General features: G+C 36.3%; 3 protein-coding genes across 3 annotated transcripts; 2 read left to right on the forward strand and 1 right to left on the reverse strand.

The window, feature by feature from the left end:
- Window positions 1-230: 230 nt before the first annotated feature.
- On the forward strand, window positions 231-3,143 carry LOC121775262 (NADH dehydrogenase [ubiquinone] iron-sulfur protein 4, mitochondrial-like). The gene is made up of 5 exons (XM_042172312.1): window positions 231-495; window positions 581-669; window positions 1,439-1,568; window positions 2,340-2,369; window positions 2,855-3,143. The coding sequence occupies exons 1-5, from the start codon at window positions 241-243 to the stop codon at window positions 2,912-2,914; spliced, it is 564 nt and encodes a 187-aa protein (XP_042028246.1). The 5' UTR covers window positions 231-240; the 3' UTR covers window positions 2,915-3,143.
- Window positions 3,144-4,451: 1,308 nt separating this feature from the next.
- Window positions 4,452-9,463, reverse strand: LOC121775261. The gene is made up of 10 exons (XM_042172311.1): window positions 9,292-9,463; window positions 7,899-8,115; window positions 7,159-7,316; window positions 6,477-6,622; window positions 6,280-6,342; window positions 6,105-6,197; window positions 5,407-5,568; window positions 5,204-5,307; window positions 4,993-5,111; window positions 4,452-4,913 (listed from the first exon to the last, which is right to left on the reverse strand). The coding sequence occupies exons 1-10, from the start codon at window positions 9,380-9,382 to the stop codon at window positions 4,663-4,665; spliced, it is 1,404 nt and encodes a 467-aa protein (XP_042028245.1). The 5' UTR covers window positions 9,383-9,463; the 3' UTR covers window positions 4,452-4,662.
- Window positions 9,464-12,636: 3,173 nt separating this feature from the next.
- On the forward strand, window positions 12,637-16,666 carry LOC121774040 (heptahelical transmembrane protein 4-like). The gene is made up of 4 exons (XM_042170957.1): window positions 12,637-13,226; window positions 13,348-13,601; window positions 15,007-15,319; window positions 15,863-16,666. Exons 2-4 carry the CDS (start codon window positions 13,357-13,359, stop codon window positions 16,514-16,516), a joined length of 1,212 nt encoding a protein of 403 aa, XP_042026891.1. The 5' UTR covers window positions 12,637-13,226; window positions 13,348-13,356; the 3' UTR covers window positions 16,517-16,666.
- Window positions 16,667-20,808: the final 4,142 nt, after the last annotated feature.

Here is a 20,808-nt window from a genome sequence, read left to right on the forward strand (position 1 = left end):
TTTATCAAAAATATATTGTAAAGATATTTATAAAAAATTAAGTGTATATGATAAATTTATTAAAAATATATACACTTTAAGGTATTGAGGGTATTTTCGTCTAAAAAACTTGGAAATAGTAAAAAGTACCTTAAATGATACTTACTCAAAGTTCACGGACCTAAAATGGTACTTTGACAAAGTTCGTGTACAAAAAATGATGTTTCAAGAAAATACTTTGATACTTCTCCTTTGCTGCTAATGCTATGTGGTGAAATATTGTCTCTTCCCCAAAAATTAGCAGCAACAGTTCTTCAAATAAGAAGCAGGAATCCGTTTCCGTGCAGTGATTCCAGCAATCTCGAAATGGCGAGCTCTCTTCGGCGGCTGGCGAGTGATTCCATTAAGATTTCTAGATCGGCAAGAGCATTCTCCACGGAAAGCGCATTGGTCGAAACAAAACCCGGCGAGATCGGTACGGTTTCGGGCATCCCCCAAGAGCACCTCCGCCGAAAGGTATACTTGTAATATTTGCGGTTCTTTGAATTTATTTAAACAAAAGATGGATTGATTTACCTAAATTTGTTTTGGTGTTGGATAGGTTATGATATTCTCACCTGCCAGAACTGCTACTCAGCAAGGAGCTGGGAAGGTCGGTAGATGGAAAATCAATTTCCTGTCCACGCAAAAGTATGCCTATCATCTCTTGATTGCTTGCATTTTTTCTTTGGCTCAATCACCCTTTATCTTTGATCAATTTGTCATCCACCTTATTTTTCCTTTAAGAAACATTGGGCATAAATTGAACCCGGCTTCTTGTCGTGCGGCCTAATACTTATTGGGAATGTGTTCACTTTATTAAATTTGAGCTAGATCAGATTGTAGTTTCCATTATTTTTGTGAGGAAGGAATATTATTGGTCGATGCTACACACAGTCTTCATGCATTTGAATTAATGGGTGTTACGAGCATTGGAGTTAGCAAGTTATCATTCGATTCCACCAAGTTTGTTCTTTGATTCCAATATTATCAATTCGATTGCCTTCGTTGAGTCAGTGCTCTTCTGGTACACGAAGGGAAGAAGTTGATCCCAATGTGTTGAATTATTATATCCACTCTATCGATAACTTTGTACCTGAAACATTTTACTGGCAATGATAAAGTAAAGTTAAGATGTTTATGGCAAGGAAATTATATGGCCGCTAAGGAGAAGATAAAGGCACAAAGGAATAGAATTATAAAGGAATGAGATGAAAATGTGAACGGAATGAAGATGAGAAAGGATTCCATAATGGTTCTAGTGCTTGGTATGCTTAAGGAATTAAAGAATGGATTTCTTGATTTTCTTACAATTAAAGATGATGTCAATGACAGTAGTCATAAGAATGTGATCAATTATTCACTGATTGTTTATATCATTATGGTTGTTGAATATGCATATATTGTTTCTGATATTCAGATGGGAGAATCCACTTATGGGTTGGACATCCACTGGAGACCCATATGCCAATGTTGGGGATTCTGCACTAAGCTTTGACAGTCAAGAAGCTGCAGTATCATTTGCTGAGAGACATGGTTGGGATTACACGGTATGGTCTCCTTGGTCTGAGATCCTGACAGAACAAAATTTCCAAGTTTAAAATTCTATACTCGCGTTTAGGCTCTTTATGCAAGGGTTAGATATTAGACTGTAAACCGCTCTTTATTTGTAAGCTGGAATCTTGAAATTCCATGAAAATGGACTATGCTATAAAAAGTTGAGTTATTCGTAGTATCATTAAATGAAATAGAATCGAATTAGCATAGGCTTGTTTTTTTTCTCTTAAAGAATCTGGTTTGGCATTTTATTGGTCTTCCTGTATTTAATGGAACTGGCCATCTTGACACAGCCATTAAATTATTAACTTAACATCTGTTGATATCAGTATTTTGTCTATTTTGAGATTGGTTCAACATTGCACTGTCAAGACTCGAGTGAATTCTAGTGCTATTGAATCGTTTGGCATGTATTAGTCATTTATCTAAAATTTGGCGCTGTGTCAAGACTCAAGAGTGAATTCTAGTGCTATTGAATCGTTTGGCATGTATTAGTCATTTATCTACAATTTTGGCAGTGTCAAGACTCAAGAGTGAATTCTAGTGCTATTGAATCGTTTGGCATGTATTAGTCAGTAATCTAAAATTTTACTTTTGCAGATGATCTTGCTTTTGACTTTCTGGTCCTGTTATAAGTTTATCATGCTACTTAACATCTTCCATGCATATTTGTTTCACCAGTTTTAAATACTCCATGACAGTGCTGGTCTAATATTTTCGATTATGAAAGTTTCTTATGTTTTTATACTGCTTCTTATTCACAGGTCAAGAAGCACCACACCCCATTATTGAAGGTTAGATATCCTTATTTTAAAAATTTAGTACTTGTTTATGTTTGAGGTGATTTAGCAGCAGCCTGTTAAGAGACTTGAACTCCGATTCCAATTGTACTTTTACTTGTACTAAACATGTCTAAATTTTGTGTTCTATGTTTTCTTTTCACTTGTGGTGATTTCATGTTTGGTGTAGTTTGCTTCATATAGCACTAGCTGTTTTAGCAAAATAGTACTCTGAAACCAAATTACACGCCTTCATGTATAGCACACTATACACTATTAATTTTCATGGTTTACTTCCTTTCCAAGCTGTTTTTTGACAGAATTACTTAAACAAGCTTTGAAAACTAAATTGCTTTTGTAGTAGTGGCCTGTTACATATTTGACTGACCTTCGACTTTTTGATAGTTATACTACTATACATTCCTACAAAGATGAATACAAAATGAAATTTGAGGTCTCTCAGGACTCACGGTAGTCTTCCTACTGGGTTTCGTGTGCAGGTGAAGGCATATGCGGACAACTTCAAATGGAAGGGCCCTCCTAAGTCTGAGGCGAGCTAATTTTTCAAATTTTATCATTTGCTTGGGGTTTTTAGCTCAGGAAGGCCCAAGGATGAGTACTTTGTGTTATCCTTGAGTGAATAAATCTCACAACATTTGGGTGCCTTCATGCTTGATTTGTTTGTGCAGAGAGTTTCAATACGCTTTGCACTTTGTTGTAAAACAAGATACTTGTGTATTACAGAATTATATCCCAACTTTTAGATAAAAAAAGACTTGTTTGTTTTAATTTCTTTTTTTTAGATGGGTATCTTTACTGTCCTCTTGTTAGATTTTTTACTAAGCTCAATTGTCCAATACAGTCGAATGGAGCTGAAGGAAGAAACATCTACTTTTTCTACTTGGGTTAAATATTTCTTTTGCTAATTATTGATAAAAGTATATCATGCATGCACCATTACCCAAAGTGAATTTAACAATAAAGATAAATATAAAAAAGGGGTGCACTAAATTTACTCAAAAGTTCAGCTTGATTCGCATGAACTAATAATTTCCATAAGAACAGGCGAATTCATTATTTTTTCGAAAAAATAAGCACCACCTACTTAGTCTAAAATGAAAGAAAACAATATGTAGCTTTTGATTTTTGTATACAATAATACAATATCACTAACTAGCCGTTCTTGTATGGTCAAGAAAACTCACTACATTTACATTTTTATTTTAGTTTTCATCCTCGATGAAGATCGTTAAATTTCATAAAACTGCATTAATGAATTTCTTAGTGTTACTTGTAAAATATTCCACATTCGAATACTTGGATACTTAATCGTTACCATAAACAGACATTGATTCGTCTACAACTCCTCCTCAAATTTGTTAATTTCATGCGTTTCCGATTTGGAGTTTTATTTCAAACTGGAAACTAAGATATACTATGCAAAATGGTAACTGAAAGAAGAGCCTACCTCTTTGCTAATGAGTTGAGTTGCCGGGAGCTTTTAACCGTTGAGAAATTTAGCTAAAATAAAAGTGTGAAACTCTGAATTTCTTCACATGTCCACATAGCATATGGATTTGCCTTTTATGTGCAAAATATATAGAGTTTGTGCAGAGCTGTGGGGATTTATAACCATGTTACAACTTACAATTGAAGGGGGAGATCTATTATCTGTCTAGACTCAAGACTCAATTTATCCAAATCTCTTCATCTATATACAGGAACTGTGTAACAAATATATACTACATCCGAGATATGTAGTATATAGCCACAAAATTATGACCATAGTAGAATATAATAACGTACCATCTCCAAGTTGATATCATGTCCAGGAAAAGCAACGTCCTGTGTAACGAAAGACAAATATATTTGCTGAAAGTGAAATTCGAAGATAACCTGTTGGTAGAACACTGCAGTATAAATTTCCATGACGAAAGAAATACATGAGAAAGAGAGAAGCGTCAACTACCACAGGCAACTATGCTAGCAGATAATTCTTAATACTGATTCACATTCCTTAAGAATTAAGGATCAAGCTTTTCTTACCTTAGTAGTTGGTTAGGTTCAGAAAGAAATTACTACTATAATGCACTGGACTCCTATCAAAAGCTATGCAGCTGAAACATGCATAATGCTCATCTAGCAATAACCGTCAAAGATTTACATCGGTCACAATCAATTCCCAGTTACTGTTATAGCTACTTATAACAAATTGGTGAGAGCAGTTGGTCAACTAAACTTGGTTAGTTTAGATTCTTGAGAAGGTTTACAGTGGTGTGATTCAACAAACAGAGGTGGGAATGAATCTTTAAAACCACTGAAACCATCTCCTCTGCTTATATGCATCCTCTTTCTTAGGAGCTAGGGTTATCCTATCGGCATGGGAGACGGCCCATCTGTTGAAATCTGGTGAAGCAACCAGCTCTTCCAAGGCTTTGCGTGTGGACTCCTTTGTGAATGCTTCCCATTCATCCTTTGCAAATTTTCTTTGATAAGGAGCATCATGGAATGAAGAATAGAAAGTCTCCGAATCTGTTATTGGTGACTTACTAGTTTGACCTGAAAGGATAGCTAAATGTTAGCAAGGAATTTAATGACAGACTAAAGTGTTCAAAACATTTAAATTGAAGGAAGCCACCTTGAACAGGAGTATATGAAGCTCTGATTGAAGGCCTGGAGGCAGAAGAATTGGCAACTGGAGATCCATATGGATAAACAGGTTCTCTCACATTGCTCTTGGTCGGTCTACTTAACTTTCTGCAGGTTATTTCATGATTTATATTGGAATGTATGATAAACTGAAAGAAAAAAAAGCATGATGCACTCAGAGACACATGTCATTGACTCACTTGTAAACACGGCGAACAAGCTTTGGTTGGATGGACCTCAACCCCAAAGAGAATAAAATTCCACCAATCAATGCGTCTATTGCCAATAAAGGATCTATAGAGCTCTGAAAAAGAAATCCATGATCATTTTACGCGACATATAAAAATACTTTCGAAATTGGGGGTGATCAGGATACATTTAATAGTATGAAGAATCAGGAAACCTGAAGGATCAAGACAGAGGAAATAATACGAATTGACCAAGTGGCAAATTGAGATACACCATCATCAATATATCCATCATCCGTGATTACAAGCTTGCGTACAGCCCAAAAACCCAACCAAGATCCAACAATTAGAAGGAAAATAATCAGAAAAATTAGCAGCTGCAAGACATAAATAGCATATGCATTAGCACAATGTGGAACACAACACAGTTTATGGCAAGAAGTTCAAATACAATACCTAATTAGTGCATAGGCTACACAACAAGTTTGATCTGAGACATTACATAGCAATATCTATTATCAATCATAAGAGCCACGAGCTATTCTCATCTAAAAACTAGATTACATTTTTAATTTTTTTCTAGTAATTTTTATTGATAAATCATACTACAAGATAAACATATCAGTACTCAGTAGCATGTAAGTGGTTGTGTTTTTACTCTGAAAATTAAATCTCAAATAACTTGTAACAGTAGATGGTTTGTATTGTCAAACCTTGAAATGGATCTGAAATCAGATTTTTTATGTATTGTAGCGGCATTAAGAATTTAAGAGTGATCTTTATAAAAGCACAGTAAAAATGAGACTAATACCGGCACTATAGAAGGGAATTTGCATCTTCGTGATTATTATATTCGAATTTTTCCATCGGGGAAAGAGTAACTAAAAGAATTGAATAAAAGAAACTTACATACAGGATAATACATATCTTCAGAAAGTCCAATCTCGACCAATAGTGAATGTAGCAATCTTGGCACATAGCCAAGTAGAAAGGTTCCCATGCCAACCTGAATCAAATGAACAGATGAAGTTATTATACTAGCAAATAAAAATTGCCAATTAGATGGGGTGGCGTGTAAATTTACATACAAAGGAGGAGTACAAAATTATTGCAAATGAGCCTTTTCGACCAGTTGGAAGTAGCTTCATCCCCTGTGCCAAAGCATAAGATGATTAGTAGAATATCCAGAAAATCTTTACTTCCCTTTCTAAATCGTAGGACTGAGGCCTTTTCATTTGTTAATATCAAATTAGAAAATCTGAAAGAAGAAAACTTATTTACTTACCTGGAAAAGGACCATTAATATCACAAGTAAAGTCCCTGCAGCCATGGCACCACTGTAATAGAAAACTAAGGACTTGCTGAGCACAGAAGCCAAACTCATCAACCCTATTCCAGAAATAAGGAATAGTATCCTATACAAAAAGAACTCTGCAAAAGGAAATCAACTGTAGTGAGTGTTTGCTAAAAACAAATTCCTGTCAGGAAAGTGATTATGCATATAGATAGTAGTAACTGTTTCATAGTAAAGCTAAGTAGTGTTTTCAAGTAATAGTGCAATACCAAATGCAGTATCAATAGTAATCATAAATACATGAGAAATGATGATTCAGTCTTCATGTTTTTAATATGTACAAGACCAGTTTATGGGAAAAATCAGAGAATGCTAAAAGTTTGTTAGAACTTAGAAGCATTAAAAAAACACTCACATGGTACTTTTAGAATTTCAGCTATTTATGGCATTATGCAAGCATAACTTGAGTTTGAATTTGAAAGCACTCAAAATTGCTAAACACAAGCTAACTCATACTTACAGCTTTTATAAGTTCTTTTGCAAACGCTAGTGCAAGGTACAAACAAAGCTAAGAATCATATTAACCATTAACTAGCAAGCTAAAACAAATTACAGAAAGAAAATAAAATAGAGACAACAATAATATAATAGTATGTGACCATGGATGACAAACCTTCATCAAGAGAGACTTGAATATTTTCAGAATAAGAAGCCCCCATCCTTATGTCTATGACTTTGTGATCAAAAGGAGACATTGGTTTAATCCAAAACCCATCGGAAAGTCTTTCCCACTGGTCGTGTGGGCACATTCCTATCTCAAGAGTTACATTCCTGCTGTCACTAAGCATGTTATTAAGTAGCTAAACCAATAAATATTTCCAAACATATCTACCCGTGTAAGTGTGCATGTTAGTACATGGAAAAAATAAACAATAAAAGATGTTGTCCATGAAAAATATGTTAGCACCTTACCAAGCAATAGTTTTTAATAGAGATGATCAGATGAAGATGAAATATGTTCTTATTATCATATCAAAAAAATCAAACCTTCCTTAAACATACGTTCAAAATCATCCAAATCTAAGATATATTCATCAGGAGATTCAATGCCTTTAATATCTCATGAAAACTATGGTGTTTCAAGATTCAATCAGGAAAAAATCAAAAATTGCTTTCGCAAACGTAGTAGCATGATAAGCAAATAGATCAAGCTTTTAGTTGGCTATATGTTTCCAAGAAAAGATATACAGTAGTTTCCAGAATTAAGTTTAAGTGTTAACGACACAATACTAATGTTAATCAACTAAGCTTACTCTGACAGAGTATTGCTAGAATACACATCAATAGCCAAAATCACCAAAGCAATTAAGTTTTCCATCACTTGAGCAATATAGTCTCATCAAACCAACTTACCTGTGGAAACAGACATATATATTTGGTGGGCGGCCACTTGAGGTTGCATGCGAAACTTTTACCTTCATTGAATTAGCATACTTGTTTAAATGTTTGATCCTAGGCAAACCATGAATTAGAACTCTCCCACATTTAATTTTAGCTCCAGGCTTGGAACCTGGAGAATTTTCCACTATCAAGGTTGGAGATAGCTGCAATGTTGCAGGCCCATTTGCAGCTGCAACAAACAATACATACGCTGTGAGCTAAAATATAGATAATTACTACTGAACAAGCATAGCTCTATCTCACAGATTAATCTGCAAATAAAACTAAATTCACATGAACCAGGCAAGCAATTATGTATCATGGTCCTTGAAGGAGTCTTGTTCGGATTGTAAGGGGCGAAAAATCAAAAGAATTTGAAATTATAATACACAATATTAAAAACTAGTACTATTAAACTCTATGTATAATTATAAACTCCTATATTATAAAACATTAGTGATTGTAAAAGTATAATTAAAATATAAGAAATATATTATAATTAACAATTTCTTAAAAGAATTATAAAATTAAAATGAATTATCTTAAAAGAATATAAAATTAAAAAGAACATATTTCTAGTGAATGATAGAATTTTATTAATTTTTTAATCAACAAATATAATTAAATATATAAATTATACTAGTAGTAAGTTATTGTAAATAAAAAATTTAATATTTATGTATAAAAATAAATAAGTTCAGAGTATTATTTTCAAAAAGTAATGCGGCAAAATAATATTATACACAAAGATATATGAATAAACATAAATTAAAAACATAAATTTAGTAAATACTCCTAGTATATAATCAAATAGTAGTAAACTTTTAATATAATTAATCACATATTCTTAATATACATATATACATATTAAACACGAATTATTAGTTTATATAGATAAAATATTTCGTGTTTAACATATGAAAATAACTTATGTTCATATTACTACCAATAAGTCCTTGTGGTGTAGTTGTAGAATTGTTGGTAAGTTCACCAGGAACTCTTGAGTTCGACCCCTATCAAGGCTAAAATTTTAGAATAAAATTTTGAAAAGCATTTGAACCGGTTTCCGGTTTCGACGGTTCATGGGGGTTGAAGCAAATTAGGAGAATCGAAAAGCATGTGAAGTAGCATGTAAAACTATTTACAGAAATAGAATCGAAATCCAACCACGATAATCAAACCCGGGGAAGCAAATTAGGAGAATCCAAAATTCCATAACAGTAACTGCTTAAGAGTGAGCGTAAAGGGTTGATTTCAGGCATAAACCCTCACCACTGGCACTCAAAGCTACGAGCTTTTCGTTTTGTTCTGTCAGATAATGAATAACCCTGAACATATAGTTACCCTAATTATGAAGAGTGTTTACCTAAAGAGAGTTCAGAATCAGCTCCCGCGGAGAGAAACGCCAAATGCGAGAGTGTAATAAAGCATAGAAACAGTGTTGTTAGAGTAGGCATGGCTCATCGAATGCAGAAATGCAGAAGAATTGGGCGGTTTTGTTTGAGAAAATCAAATTTGTAGCAAAGAAATGATTTTTTTTCGTTGAAACTTTGAATTGCTCTTTTATTCCGTTGTACAAAGTGGTCCCCACCATCTTTTTTCCTAGCACAAGATTGGCCCAGGCAGTGTATCTTAGATGCTAAGGGTCTGTTTGACTTGAGTAAGAAGAAGAAGATGGATAACGACTAATAGCATTTACAAGGGAAAGGTAAATTGAGAGGTAAAGTCATATAACTATCATATTTATCTTTTCTTCATGAAAAATCATTTTTCGAAGATGGAAGTATTTGAGAAGGTATTGTACCTTTTCTCATTTTGAAGATATATCTTTAATTCTCCATCCAAGGAGAGATAAAATCTTATAACTACCATATTTGCCTTCTTTTCATGAAAAATCATTTTCGAGGGAAAATGTATTTGAGAAGGTATTACAATTTATGTTTTTAATGCATTTTGTACTATTATTTTATTTTTAAAAAATAATTTACCTTTCTATATATTTTTTTCCTTTGGAATGTGTTATTTTTAGGAAGAGTATATTTCATTTTATGAGAAGGTAAATAGCTAATATACTTCTTTCATTTACCTCTACCTTTTTTCTTTTGGAATGTGTTAGTTTTTGGAAAAGTATATTACACTTTATGAAAAGGTAAGTAGCTAATATATCTCTTTCATTTACCTCTCTTTATTAGAAATGCTATAACGAATGGTAATTTTTGTTGTTTGGAAGATAGAGTACAAAGATAAAAATGAGGGAGGTACTCTTTTGAAAAAAATGTATGTTTATCTTATACAGCAAATTTGACCCTTATTAAGGAATTAGTTAATTATTGATGAAGCTAAATTAATGAATAAATTAATAATATGAATATTAATTAAAGTAATATACCAGTTGATTATATTTATATATTACCCGTTTAGGATATAATGAGGAGAACATCAATAGATCATAAATCATCCCAAATATATGGCAGTGACTAAAACTAAGAAATATTGAGTAATTTAAGCAAAAACTATGAAATTGAGATATTAATACTTAATTAATTATTATTAAAATATTAATTAATTAAAGCAAAGTTGAGATGGTGGAAGTAGCCAATTTTCCAGCAAAGAACAACGAGAAAGACGACGGAATAGGGATAAAACAATCGAGAATAATGACATCCTCCGTCCAATGACATCAAGAAACCAGTATTCACGACGATTACACAGTCATTCTCCATTGTTGTAAACTACTTTTGGAAACGAAAACACTAACCAACTGGAAAATCAAGAAAACTGCGCATGGAAATGAATAGACATATACAAAACCTCTTTGATTACAATATTATCTGAATATATTGTGTAAAAGCAGCAGAAATAGCTGATATGAAATGTTGAAAATGGCAGTGTAGAGCATCTTGGAGGTCTCATTGGTTACCCAGTGCAAGATCATGCCAAGCATCAGCCTCAACTGGTTGGCTTTCCTGGTCTGAAAACACAAACATATTCATCATATCAAACTCCCCAGAAATTGATTCTTAATACCCAGCAACATGAGAGGTCTAGGAGCATAACAACACCATCGCACTAGCATACACAGTAACACTCCTATCAGTAAAAAATGTACAGTTTTGAGATTGGTATATATGAACTCCTATCCAGAAGCCTCATCATGTCAGTCAGACTTTGTTCAGAAGAGAACACTGAGTTGAGAGTCAACTGCGGGCTAGCATTATGTTTGATAATTTGTTGACATTTATATCTAAATTGTTTAATCCGAAGAATAATATACCTAAAAATAATTCCAGCATGCGGCTTGTCCTCAGAACAGTTTGACTACTTTAACAAACCATGCAAACCCCTAGATTGGGACGAAATCGGACCTTAAAAACTAAGGGGTCTAGAGACTAAGTGCATGCAATATTATTGGTCAGCCTTTGCCCTCATGATCTAAATGGATATGTGTTAATGAACATCCTTAGTGTTCATAACCAACTTCAATCTAATTATTTACCCAATTTGATCCATAATCCCTACTATAAGTCTATAATACTGTCACTGAAACTCTATGGGGAAGATAAAAAGGCAATTACTTTAAATAGCTTTGCATCATTTGACACAGTAACACCAACTAAATTCTTAACAAACAAGTAGTAGTTACTTTCCATCATCCAAACAAAGCATGTAGTATAAAAAAGAAAATTCGAAAGAGGACATACTTGAATCTTCGGCGTCATCAGTCCTAGAATCAATTAGAGGCGGTAATGGAAGATCTGAGAGAAACAAATTAACACTACATCAAAACTCTTAACAATGAAAGACAAGTGTTAACATACTCAGTGGAAATGCGCTCCTCAAATGACACAACAATGAAACAGCCAAAAAAAGAAACAAAATGAAGTACCATCATCAGGAAGAGTATCTCTCATCCATTCTTCATCCACAATGTCTATGAGGATGCCCAAGCTTAAATCCGCCATTTTTGCGATTCCCTTCATATTCAATTAAGTTTCCAAAATTCAAGGCCTCAAGATTAGATAAGACATCAAAATGTAAAAATGAAGACAACAAAAAACTTCTTGATTAATAGGCCCAAACAGAAACTGCAGAGAATAATACCTACAATTGATCAATATATCTGTACAGGTGAACACTGGGGATTTGGAAAACAAGTATAGTAGTATAAAAAATATGGGATGAGGTTGATGGGCTAACAGGCTGAGGCCTAACTGAAGCGAGCCGAAACAACCAGTCTAGAGCTCGACTGCTCGAGTCGTCAAAGAATTCGAGGATCGAACTCAACCCAACACAAATGTAAAGTTCGGATTCAGTTTGAGCTCTATTTGTGTTGTGAAATTTGTAGGAACAAGTGATTAAAAGAGGGGCGGTGATCTACCAAATTAAACCAGATAAATCTTTCCTTCATTTCTCTTTATTGCAGGTTTCTACCCAATTACCAAACATGTAGTTATAACAGAGCTGGATTTCCAAACTTCATTCCAACTAAAAATAATTCTCCTACTTTCAATTTTTTCTTCTTCATTATAAGTTTTCCGCAGCAACGATCCCTTTTCAATGCTTCTGAGTTAAAATATTACTGTTACCAACAGATCTCTTTCAGTTGTTTATGGATTTTAGAGCATGAGATGAAGATTATCCAATAATCTCCTTAAACATGTGGATTCTACTTCAAAAAGGACATTACTCATATGGATTCTACTAACCTTAGCGGATGATAAGAGGGGCGGTGGAGCAGTTTCCGGAAGCGGACGGCGAGCGGTGGCGGGTCGAGAGCTGGGAAAGATTGAAGAAAGGGTTTTTGGCTAACAATTTGGGGATTTCAAACTTTTATTTAGTCGTGGTTCTTAATTACAGCATGTAATTTTTAGAATTTAATCTTAATAATGTATTACTAAATGTAAATTTGGAGTTTTAATTTTTAAATAATTTAATAATCATTGTGAATTAAGATTATGAAAAAATAAATGAATTTAAAAATTGAAGGGAAAATTTTAAGATGTTGGGAATTGGGCGATGATTGTCATGTCGTGTAGCTCGAATGTTCAATTTGAAAAGAATATCTTTGAAATGGTGCGAAATTCGAAAAGCAGGAAGGGCCACTCAGAATCATTTGAGCATCTCCGCATTTTTTTGAAGATCCATTCACCACCTATTTATTTTCTTCTCCAAATGAATTTGCTCATTTACAGATTTCTGTGGCATCATTAATCTGTGTTAGCTTCCACATTTGATCGCACAGTCGAATTCTCGACTTCTCTCTTTGCGGCGGCGTGCTCCTTCATTCCCCTTGCAATTTAGGTAGTTTTTCCTATCCTTATTGTTACGCAACAAAAATGCTTACTTTTCTTTTCGTGGTTGAATTGATGTCTCTTGATGAATTGCGAGTATTTATTGATTTTTGTGCTTATTTCGTGTTTAGTGGCAGAGAATGGGTAAGAATGAAGCGAATCGCAGTGCGGTGAAATCGTGCGATGCATCTGATGATAATTCAGGGGAAGGGAAAGGAAAGAAATTGTGGAAGAAGGTGAAATACCAGCTGGTGGAGTACCATGCGCTGCCTGGATACTTGAAGGATAATGAGTATATCCTTGCTCATTACAGAGCTGAATGGCCTTTGAAGCAGGCCTTGCTCAGCATTTTCTCCATTCACAATGAGACCCTCAACGTCTGGACGTAAGACTTTTATTCCACCCATGCTTTTTATTTTGTTTTTGTTGCTATCAGTGTAGTTTCGATGGCTTTCGTTTGTAGCATGGTGATAAATTGTCTTGAGAAATGTTATATTCTTTCTTTGGCATGAGCAGCATATCACATAGGGATGCATATAATTTGAAATACTAATATTTACTATAAAGGAAAAGGAGTTGTGAGCAAACTAATTGGAGCAAGCTGAACTAATTGGAGCAAGCTGAACATGTCAACGTGTCTGTGTCTAGCATTGCCATGACAGAAAATTCTGAAAATGGTAGTAGGTGCGAGGAGGATCACGTGGTATCCCTGAGAATGTGGGCCATATGATATTGGTTCATTGATCATGGAGTTCTGCGTAGCTATTAGGTCCAGAGCTTTAGTTCAGGAGTAAAAACAAAACGTTCAGGTTTATAATATGGAGATCTAAGGCAGGGATTAGTGTTTAGTTTAGTCCTCATTTATCGTATTCTGGTTTATCTGTTTGTTTCCGTACGTACTCCTAGTTGTATCGACCAAACTATTCAATAAGTTGTTTACCTTAATGGAGTCAATTATTTTTTATATCATGTAACCTCATGTTTCTCCTTCCCCGAAAATTAGTTAGTGGGAGAGAAGCTGTAAAGCAATGGCCCCTGTGTTCCATAAATAGCAACTTCAAGTTTTCCCTCATTTGAGAGGACTAATTGTCACTATATCTAGTTTACCAGTGCAAGAGCTGTGGATAGATCTTTATTTGCTCTCTTTCTGGGCTCTTGGTACAACACAAGACATTTGTTTTATAGTACTACTTTACTAGTTATTTTCAAACAAGGAACCAAGTTCCTCACAGCACAACCATTTAGCTAGTACCTTGAGAGCTAAGAAATAAGCTTTATGATTTACCGCGTTGAAAAATATTACTACTTGGTTCTGCTTCATATTGCACTCATAAGTAGTACTAGTAATTCAGTTTTCATCTGAACTCAATGCTTCAATCTGTTTCCAGTACTAACAAATGATTTGAGGTAGACATCATACATAATAGAATTGCTTTAATTGTTAAAGGAATTGATGTATTAAGCTTAGCCTGCTGAAAGGTAGCCTTTACTGTGCATCTACCATCTTTCTACATTGATTTTGATGGTTAGTAGGACTAGTTTTAATTTTTAAGGCATGTCTTCATATTCAATGCTGGTTTAGAATAAAGACCATGATATCATTTTGTAAAAGATGTTGGCGGCGTTGGAAAGACATCATTTTAATTATTTTCTGGATATCTCATTTGTTTTTTGCTATCACTACTTTGGACTTATGCTACAGTGGTGTTGATGCCTTTTTTACTTCCTTAGTATGATTACATTTTTTGGAATATTCCCCATCATTCATTCAATCTCTGTTCTCTGTGCAGGCATTTGCTTGGCTTCTTCCTTTTCCTCTCTCTAACCATTTACACTGCTATAAAGGTTCCAAATGTTGTGGACCTGAATTTGCCGAGTGCGCTCAGAAATGCTGGTTTTCAGAAATTGCATGCAGATCTCATTACTTGCCTCCCATCCTTGCCACATATGCCCGCTCTTCACAAACTTCGAGAGGAGTTGAAAACTTCATTGCCTTCAATGAACTTGTCACCATACTTATCCAACTGGCACATTATGGAACTCCTCTCTAACTGTTTACCTGAGAATCTGAATTACAGCAACCACACTGATACTTGTGTTCTGGTACTCTACTTCCCCTTTATGGTGGTGTTTTTAGTTGCTTATTATTCTCCTTATGGTTTCATGATCTACAAATGTGAAAGTTGTCGCGAGATGCTCAGATGCATCCATTTATTTGGTGGTTACTTTTTCTTAAGCCTTACACATAGTAAGTTCTTTTAATGGGTGACACTCAGATATTATTCATTTTGCTTGGCCTCTGATATCATGTTATATGACTACGTCATCTAAAATTTTTAGTTTGATACAAGTTAGAATGAACATCCTGAGTATCTTGACTCCACAATTCACATACTAGTCTTGGCCTCACCAATATGATTTTTGATGAGATACTATTTCTGCAAATCTCACTGATTCTTATAACATATTGGTGCAGTCATGTGCTATAATACTCCATGTGTAATCTTGCATATTACTAGTATCTTTTTTTGTGACATCTGCACTCTGTCACGTATAATTTGTATCAGTAGTTCTAATTTCATATCCTGATATAATGGGAAACATATTAGAACGTTTGGGTTGATTGGATGATTTGCTAATTTTCAGCATAATATGAAAGAGGATGTGGCGAACATAATAGCTCCATTGTTGGTGAGGCCTATCACACGTTGGCCGTTCTTTGCTTTCTTGGGTGGGGCTATGTTCTGCTTGCTAGCCAGCAGCACATGCCATTTGCTCTCCTGTCACTCTGAACGCCTAGCATACTTCATGCTTCGGCTAGACTATGCAGGGATCGCTGCCCTCATCTCAACATCCTTCTACCCGCCCGTCTACTACTCCTTCATGTGCTATCCTTTCTTCTGCAATCTCTACATGGGGTTCATTACTCTACTAGGAATAGGCACAGTCCTGGCATCCCTTCTCCCAGTGTTCCAAACCCCTGAATACCGCACCTTCCGAGCATCCCTCTTCTTCGGGATGGGTTTCTCTGGTGCAGCCCCCATCTTACACAAGCTAATCCTGTTCTGGCACCAGCCAGAGGCGCTCCACACAACAGGATACGAAGTTTTGATGGGGCTATTTTATGGCGTAGGAGCACTGGTGTATGCAATGAGAATCCCGGAGAGATGGATGCCGGGGAAGTTTGACCTTGCCGGGCACAGTCACCAACTCTTCCATGTTCTTGTTGTAGCCGGAGCTTATACGCATTATCGTGCCGGACTTGTGTATCTTAGGTGGAGAGACCTGCAAGGATGCTGAGAATTGTTAAGAGTAAGTGTAGGTGGTAAATATTTCCATTCAGTGGTAGCTTATATTGCCATCTTTGTGATGTTGTGCACAAAATAATTGGACGTAAAATGCTTCAACAAGAAACTACTAGTAGTATTACTACTGCACTGTAGTATTAAATCCCATTTCGTATTAATGTTTTTTAAGTGACGTGCAATACTCAAAAAACGATCTAAGTTTTCTTGTGCACATATATAAAACTATACATATACTCAAAATAATGTTATATAACCGCCCGCAGTTTTATTACATTTAAAGTAATTGCAAATTCGAACATGATTAGCTAAAAAATATAATATTGAAAAAAAATAGAATACGTGAAAAAACCGTCTTTGAAAAATATACTTCATTTACTAGTAACTCAAAAGTATAAGTTAAAAATGGAAAAGATATTGTATAGTTACATAAATCAATAATATTAAACTGATTTATAATTACGAGCAATATAAAACAAAAACTATATTGTGTTAAATAGCATTCAGTTAAAGGAAAGCAGAGGAAGAGAAAAGTTGACCATACTTGATGACAAAACAATGGATCCTACTTCAGTCAGATATTCAACCGTAATAGTGTCATGTCAGTAATTATAATCCATCAATTTTTATAATTCATCAGTTTTTATAATCCATTTCCAATTCACTTCTACTATCCTTCTTTCAGTTGAATCTCATGTTATTTTTACTCATCCATTATTCAATGACAAATTCAGTCATCTTCTCTTTTCTTACACCATCTTTCAATTTTTCATCCATTTCACATTTTATATACTCTAATTAACTTAAATATGCAATTTAATTAATTATTATGTTAATTAAATTACTAAAATAGTTAGATTAGCATTCTAAAAATGAATTATCATCTAAAAACAGCAAAACAGTGAGTTGAGTTTTGCACTACTCCACGACTTCTAAATATCCAAAACACATGCCAAAATGCTATCGTTGAGAGTCGAACTCAAGACCTCCCGCTGAAGATATTATTTTGAGCGCAATGCGTCGTCATTTTCATTCCCGTGATGATTTGGGGTAAGCCTATTTTGAGTTACCTATCGTATGAAGTTCTTTCGGTCTCATCTCTATATTAATTGCTGTCTACCAATATTTCCATCTTTCCCTTTCCATGGAATTATTATTTCCCATGTAAATTTTGGCAGCGTTCTATAATTATTAATTATTCTATTATAGTTTCGAGTAATATCATCACCAACAACCCCACGCCAAATTTCTGTTACCTTCTCGTCCTTTATGCAATTTCATTATCAAGATAATATACAAAAATATTTTCATCCGTTTCACTCCTCATTTGTGCATACTAGTACTACCGTTTAAAATATGTACTCCCTCCGTTCCATAGTAATAAAGTTATTTTGTCATTTTGGTATATTCCATAATAATAGAGTCATTTCCTTTTTTATTAAAAGTCAACACATTTTTCCACACATACTCTACTCTCTCTTACTTTATTCTCCCTTCATCTCTCTACCTTTTTCATTTTCTACTTTACTCTCCATTTACTTAACTCACCTAACACAATTTTTCTTAATCTCCGTGCCGAAAAGAAACTCCTCCATTACTACGGAACGGGGGAGTAAAAAAGAAGAAAACTTTGCTGTTAATTACACGCACATAAATCACATAAAAAAGAGAGATCATGTTATTCATTTGGTTGTATGTGACAAACAAAAAAATTTAACATTGTTTAGCTAACTAAACATCCATCACATTCCGGCCTTCCCTTTGGATCGAGCCACCACCTCGACCATGTCCCGTTGGTGAAGAACAACACCATCCACACATTGGAGCCGAAAGGCCGCCAACGACTAAAGGCAATCGATGATAACCACCAACAATAGCCATGAGGGTCGATCGCACAGAGTCAATTGGGGATACAATAGCAGCTCAATTTGGCTATCAATTTGCAGACAAGCTCATCATAAACGATGAGGGCAAATTAGGTAGTATAGAAAATGGGCAAATTTTAAACAAAAAAGAAAAAAATGTAAAAGCCTATATCTGCAACCCTTTCTGAGATCTTGAACACTATAAACACATACAATAAATCTTTATGGAACAGTATTAAATTTGGATCAGATTTAATTGGGCAGATTTCATTTGAAACAACTTGAACAGGCCCTAATTAAGGTCATCCGCAATGCTATCATCCCTTAAATTTTTATTCATGAACCCCACTGTACTTTTTTACTCCATCTTTTAACTAAGAGACGGAACCTGCAACCCTTCATCTCTTATCCGTAACTTAAATTACTATTCATTTAATTTCATTTTTTTTATTTCCAACAAATTCAATTAATAAAAACACATTTCATTAAATAAAATAAAATTACAACATTACATTCTTAAAACAATAAAACAAAACATAATTAAAAATCCGAAAAAAATAAAAAATACATAATTTAATTTCTTCTGCCAAATTTTGCTCAAATGTGCTCCATTAGATCATCTTAGAGTTGGGCGTGGGCGATAGAGTCACGTGTCCTTGCCCGAATAGACAACCGTTCTTGTATAGAAGGGTGCACTCCACTTCGAGGCGGACTACTTGCGGTTGAGCTTCCGGGGGCTTCAGGATCCATTAGATCGATTAAATTTGGGGGAAGAATAAAAGAGATGATTTCAGATGAAAATTGGAGAGGAAAGAGAGATGATTTGAGAGGATTAGATGTGTGTTGGTGTGTGAAATGATGATGAAATAGGAGTATTTATAGAGTAAAAAAATATAAAATAAAAAAAGGAAAACGGTAAAAAACGGTAATATTACCGTTTTCGAATTTTTAAATTTTTTTTATTAAATTGGAATTTAAAAAAAATGAATTATTGCGTCAGCGTGACGAAACCCACTCGCAGGCCGGCGAGTGGGCGTCACGCATGGCCCCAGAGCGCGCCACGTCGCGGGAGCGTGGCGAGACGTCTCGGCGTGACGGGGGATCCAGCGGGATGGTGACGGGACTTGACGCTGCAACGCGTCCCGCGCTCGTCTCGTCACGGAGGGACGGGACTCGTGCCACCCGCATAACGCTTTGCGGGTGGCCTAAGAGCATCCACTATAGCCCCGGAGGGGGCGACGCCGGGGCGACCTATAGTGAGCGGGACGTCCGCCCCAAGGCGGACGAAAAATTGGGGGCGGACGAGGCGTCGGTGATTACGGGGCGAGGACGCGGCGGTGGGGGATAGGCGCGCCGGTCTATAGTTGGGCGGCGGTCGGCGCGCCTATCCGGGGCGGACGTCCGATATAAAAAAAAATTCCAAAAATTAACCCTATAAATACCACTCCTCTACCATCCATTTACACCATTTGCACACACTCTCCCTTCATTCACTATCTACACTTTCACTCTCTAAAAATGCACGGTGGAGACGACGAATCACCCGGCTCTCACGAATGGGGATATGGCGGCAATCCTTCCCAGCCGTCGGGGATATGGCGGCTATTCGTCTTAGCCGTCGGGATATGGCGGCTATCCTTCTCAGCTGTCGGGATATGGCAGCTCTTCGTCCCAGCCATGGAGTTGGAGTCAATCTCCCCTGCCGTGGGCATCGAGTCCAACTCCTCCACCATCTCAGCCGTGGAGGCCTTCTCCCACGCCCCAACCTTTGCCGAGGAATCTGAGTCGCTCGGCGTTTGGAGATTACAGACTCAACCTCGACGCCCTTAACCATCCGCGTCCGGAGACCCCTTTCCAATCCAGCAGCACTCCTTTCACTGGCGAAGATCAATACACACTGGATACGATGTTCGGTCTGCTCAGTTCCGGCGTACCGGATATGCCCGTTGCGACGATAGTCGGGGGGTCCGAAGGGGCTGGCTCGGGCAGTGGCGGTGGAGGCGGCGGAAAAGGTGGCGGCCATCGCAGTGTCGGTGGCGGCTCGGGCAATGTCAGCGGCGCTGGCGGATCGGGCAGCAGCGTCGACTCCGGTGGTGGCGGTTCAGGCAGCGGCTCAGTGGCCGGAAACAGACGGGGTGTCCACTACACCATAGCGGAGTCCATTGCTGTGTCGAGGGCGTGGGATGCCGCCACATCCGACCTCATAGTGGGCACCGATCAGACCGAGGTGAGCTTTTGGAAGCGCGTCCTGTTGGCGTACAACGAGTTCAAACCTCGCGGCGCCAGAGAGCGTGACGCGGAACAGCTCCGCAAGAAGTGGTCTAGGATTCTGCCGGCCACCAGGCAGTTCGCGGGCATATACCAGAACAACCTGCTCCACGCGGAGAGTGGCCGAAGCGAAGCTGACGTGAAGGCACTGTCG

Source organism: Salvia splendens, chromosome 17 (assembly GCF_004379255.2).
Source record: "Salvia splendens isolate huo1 chromosome 17, SspV2, whole genome shotgun sequence".
Taxonomy (NCBI): domain Eukaryota; kingdom Viridiplantae; phylum Streptophyta; class Magnoliopsida; order Lamiales; family Lamiaceae; genus Salvia; species Salvia splendens.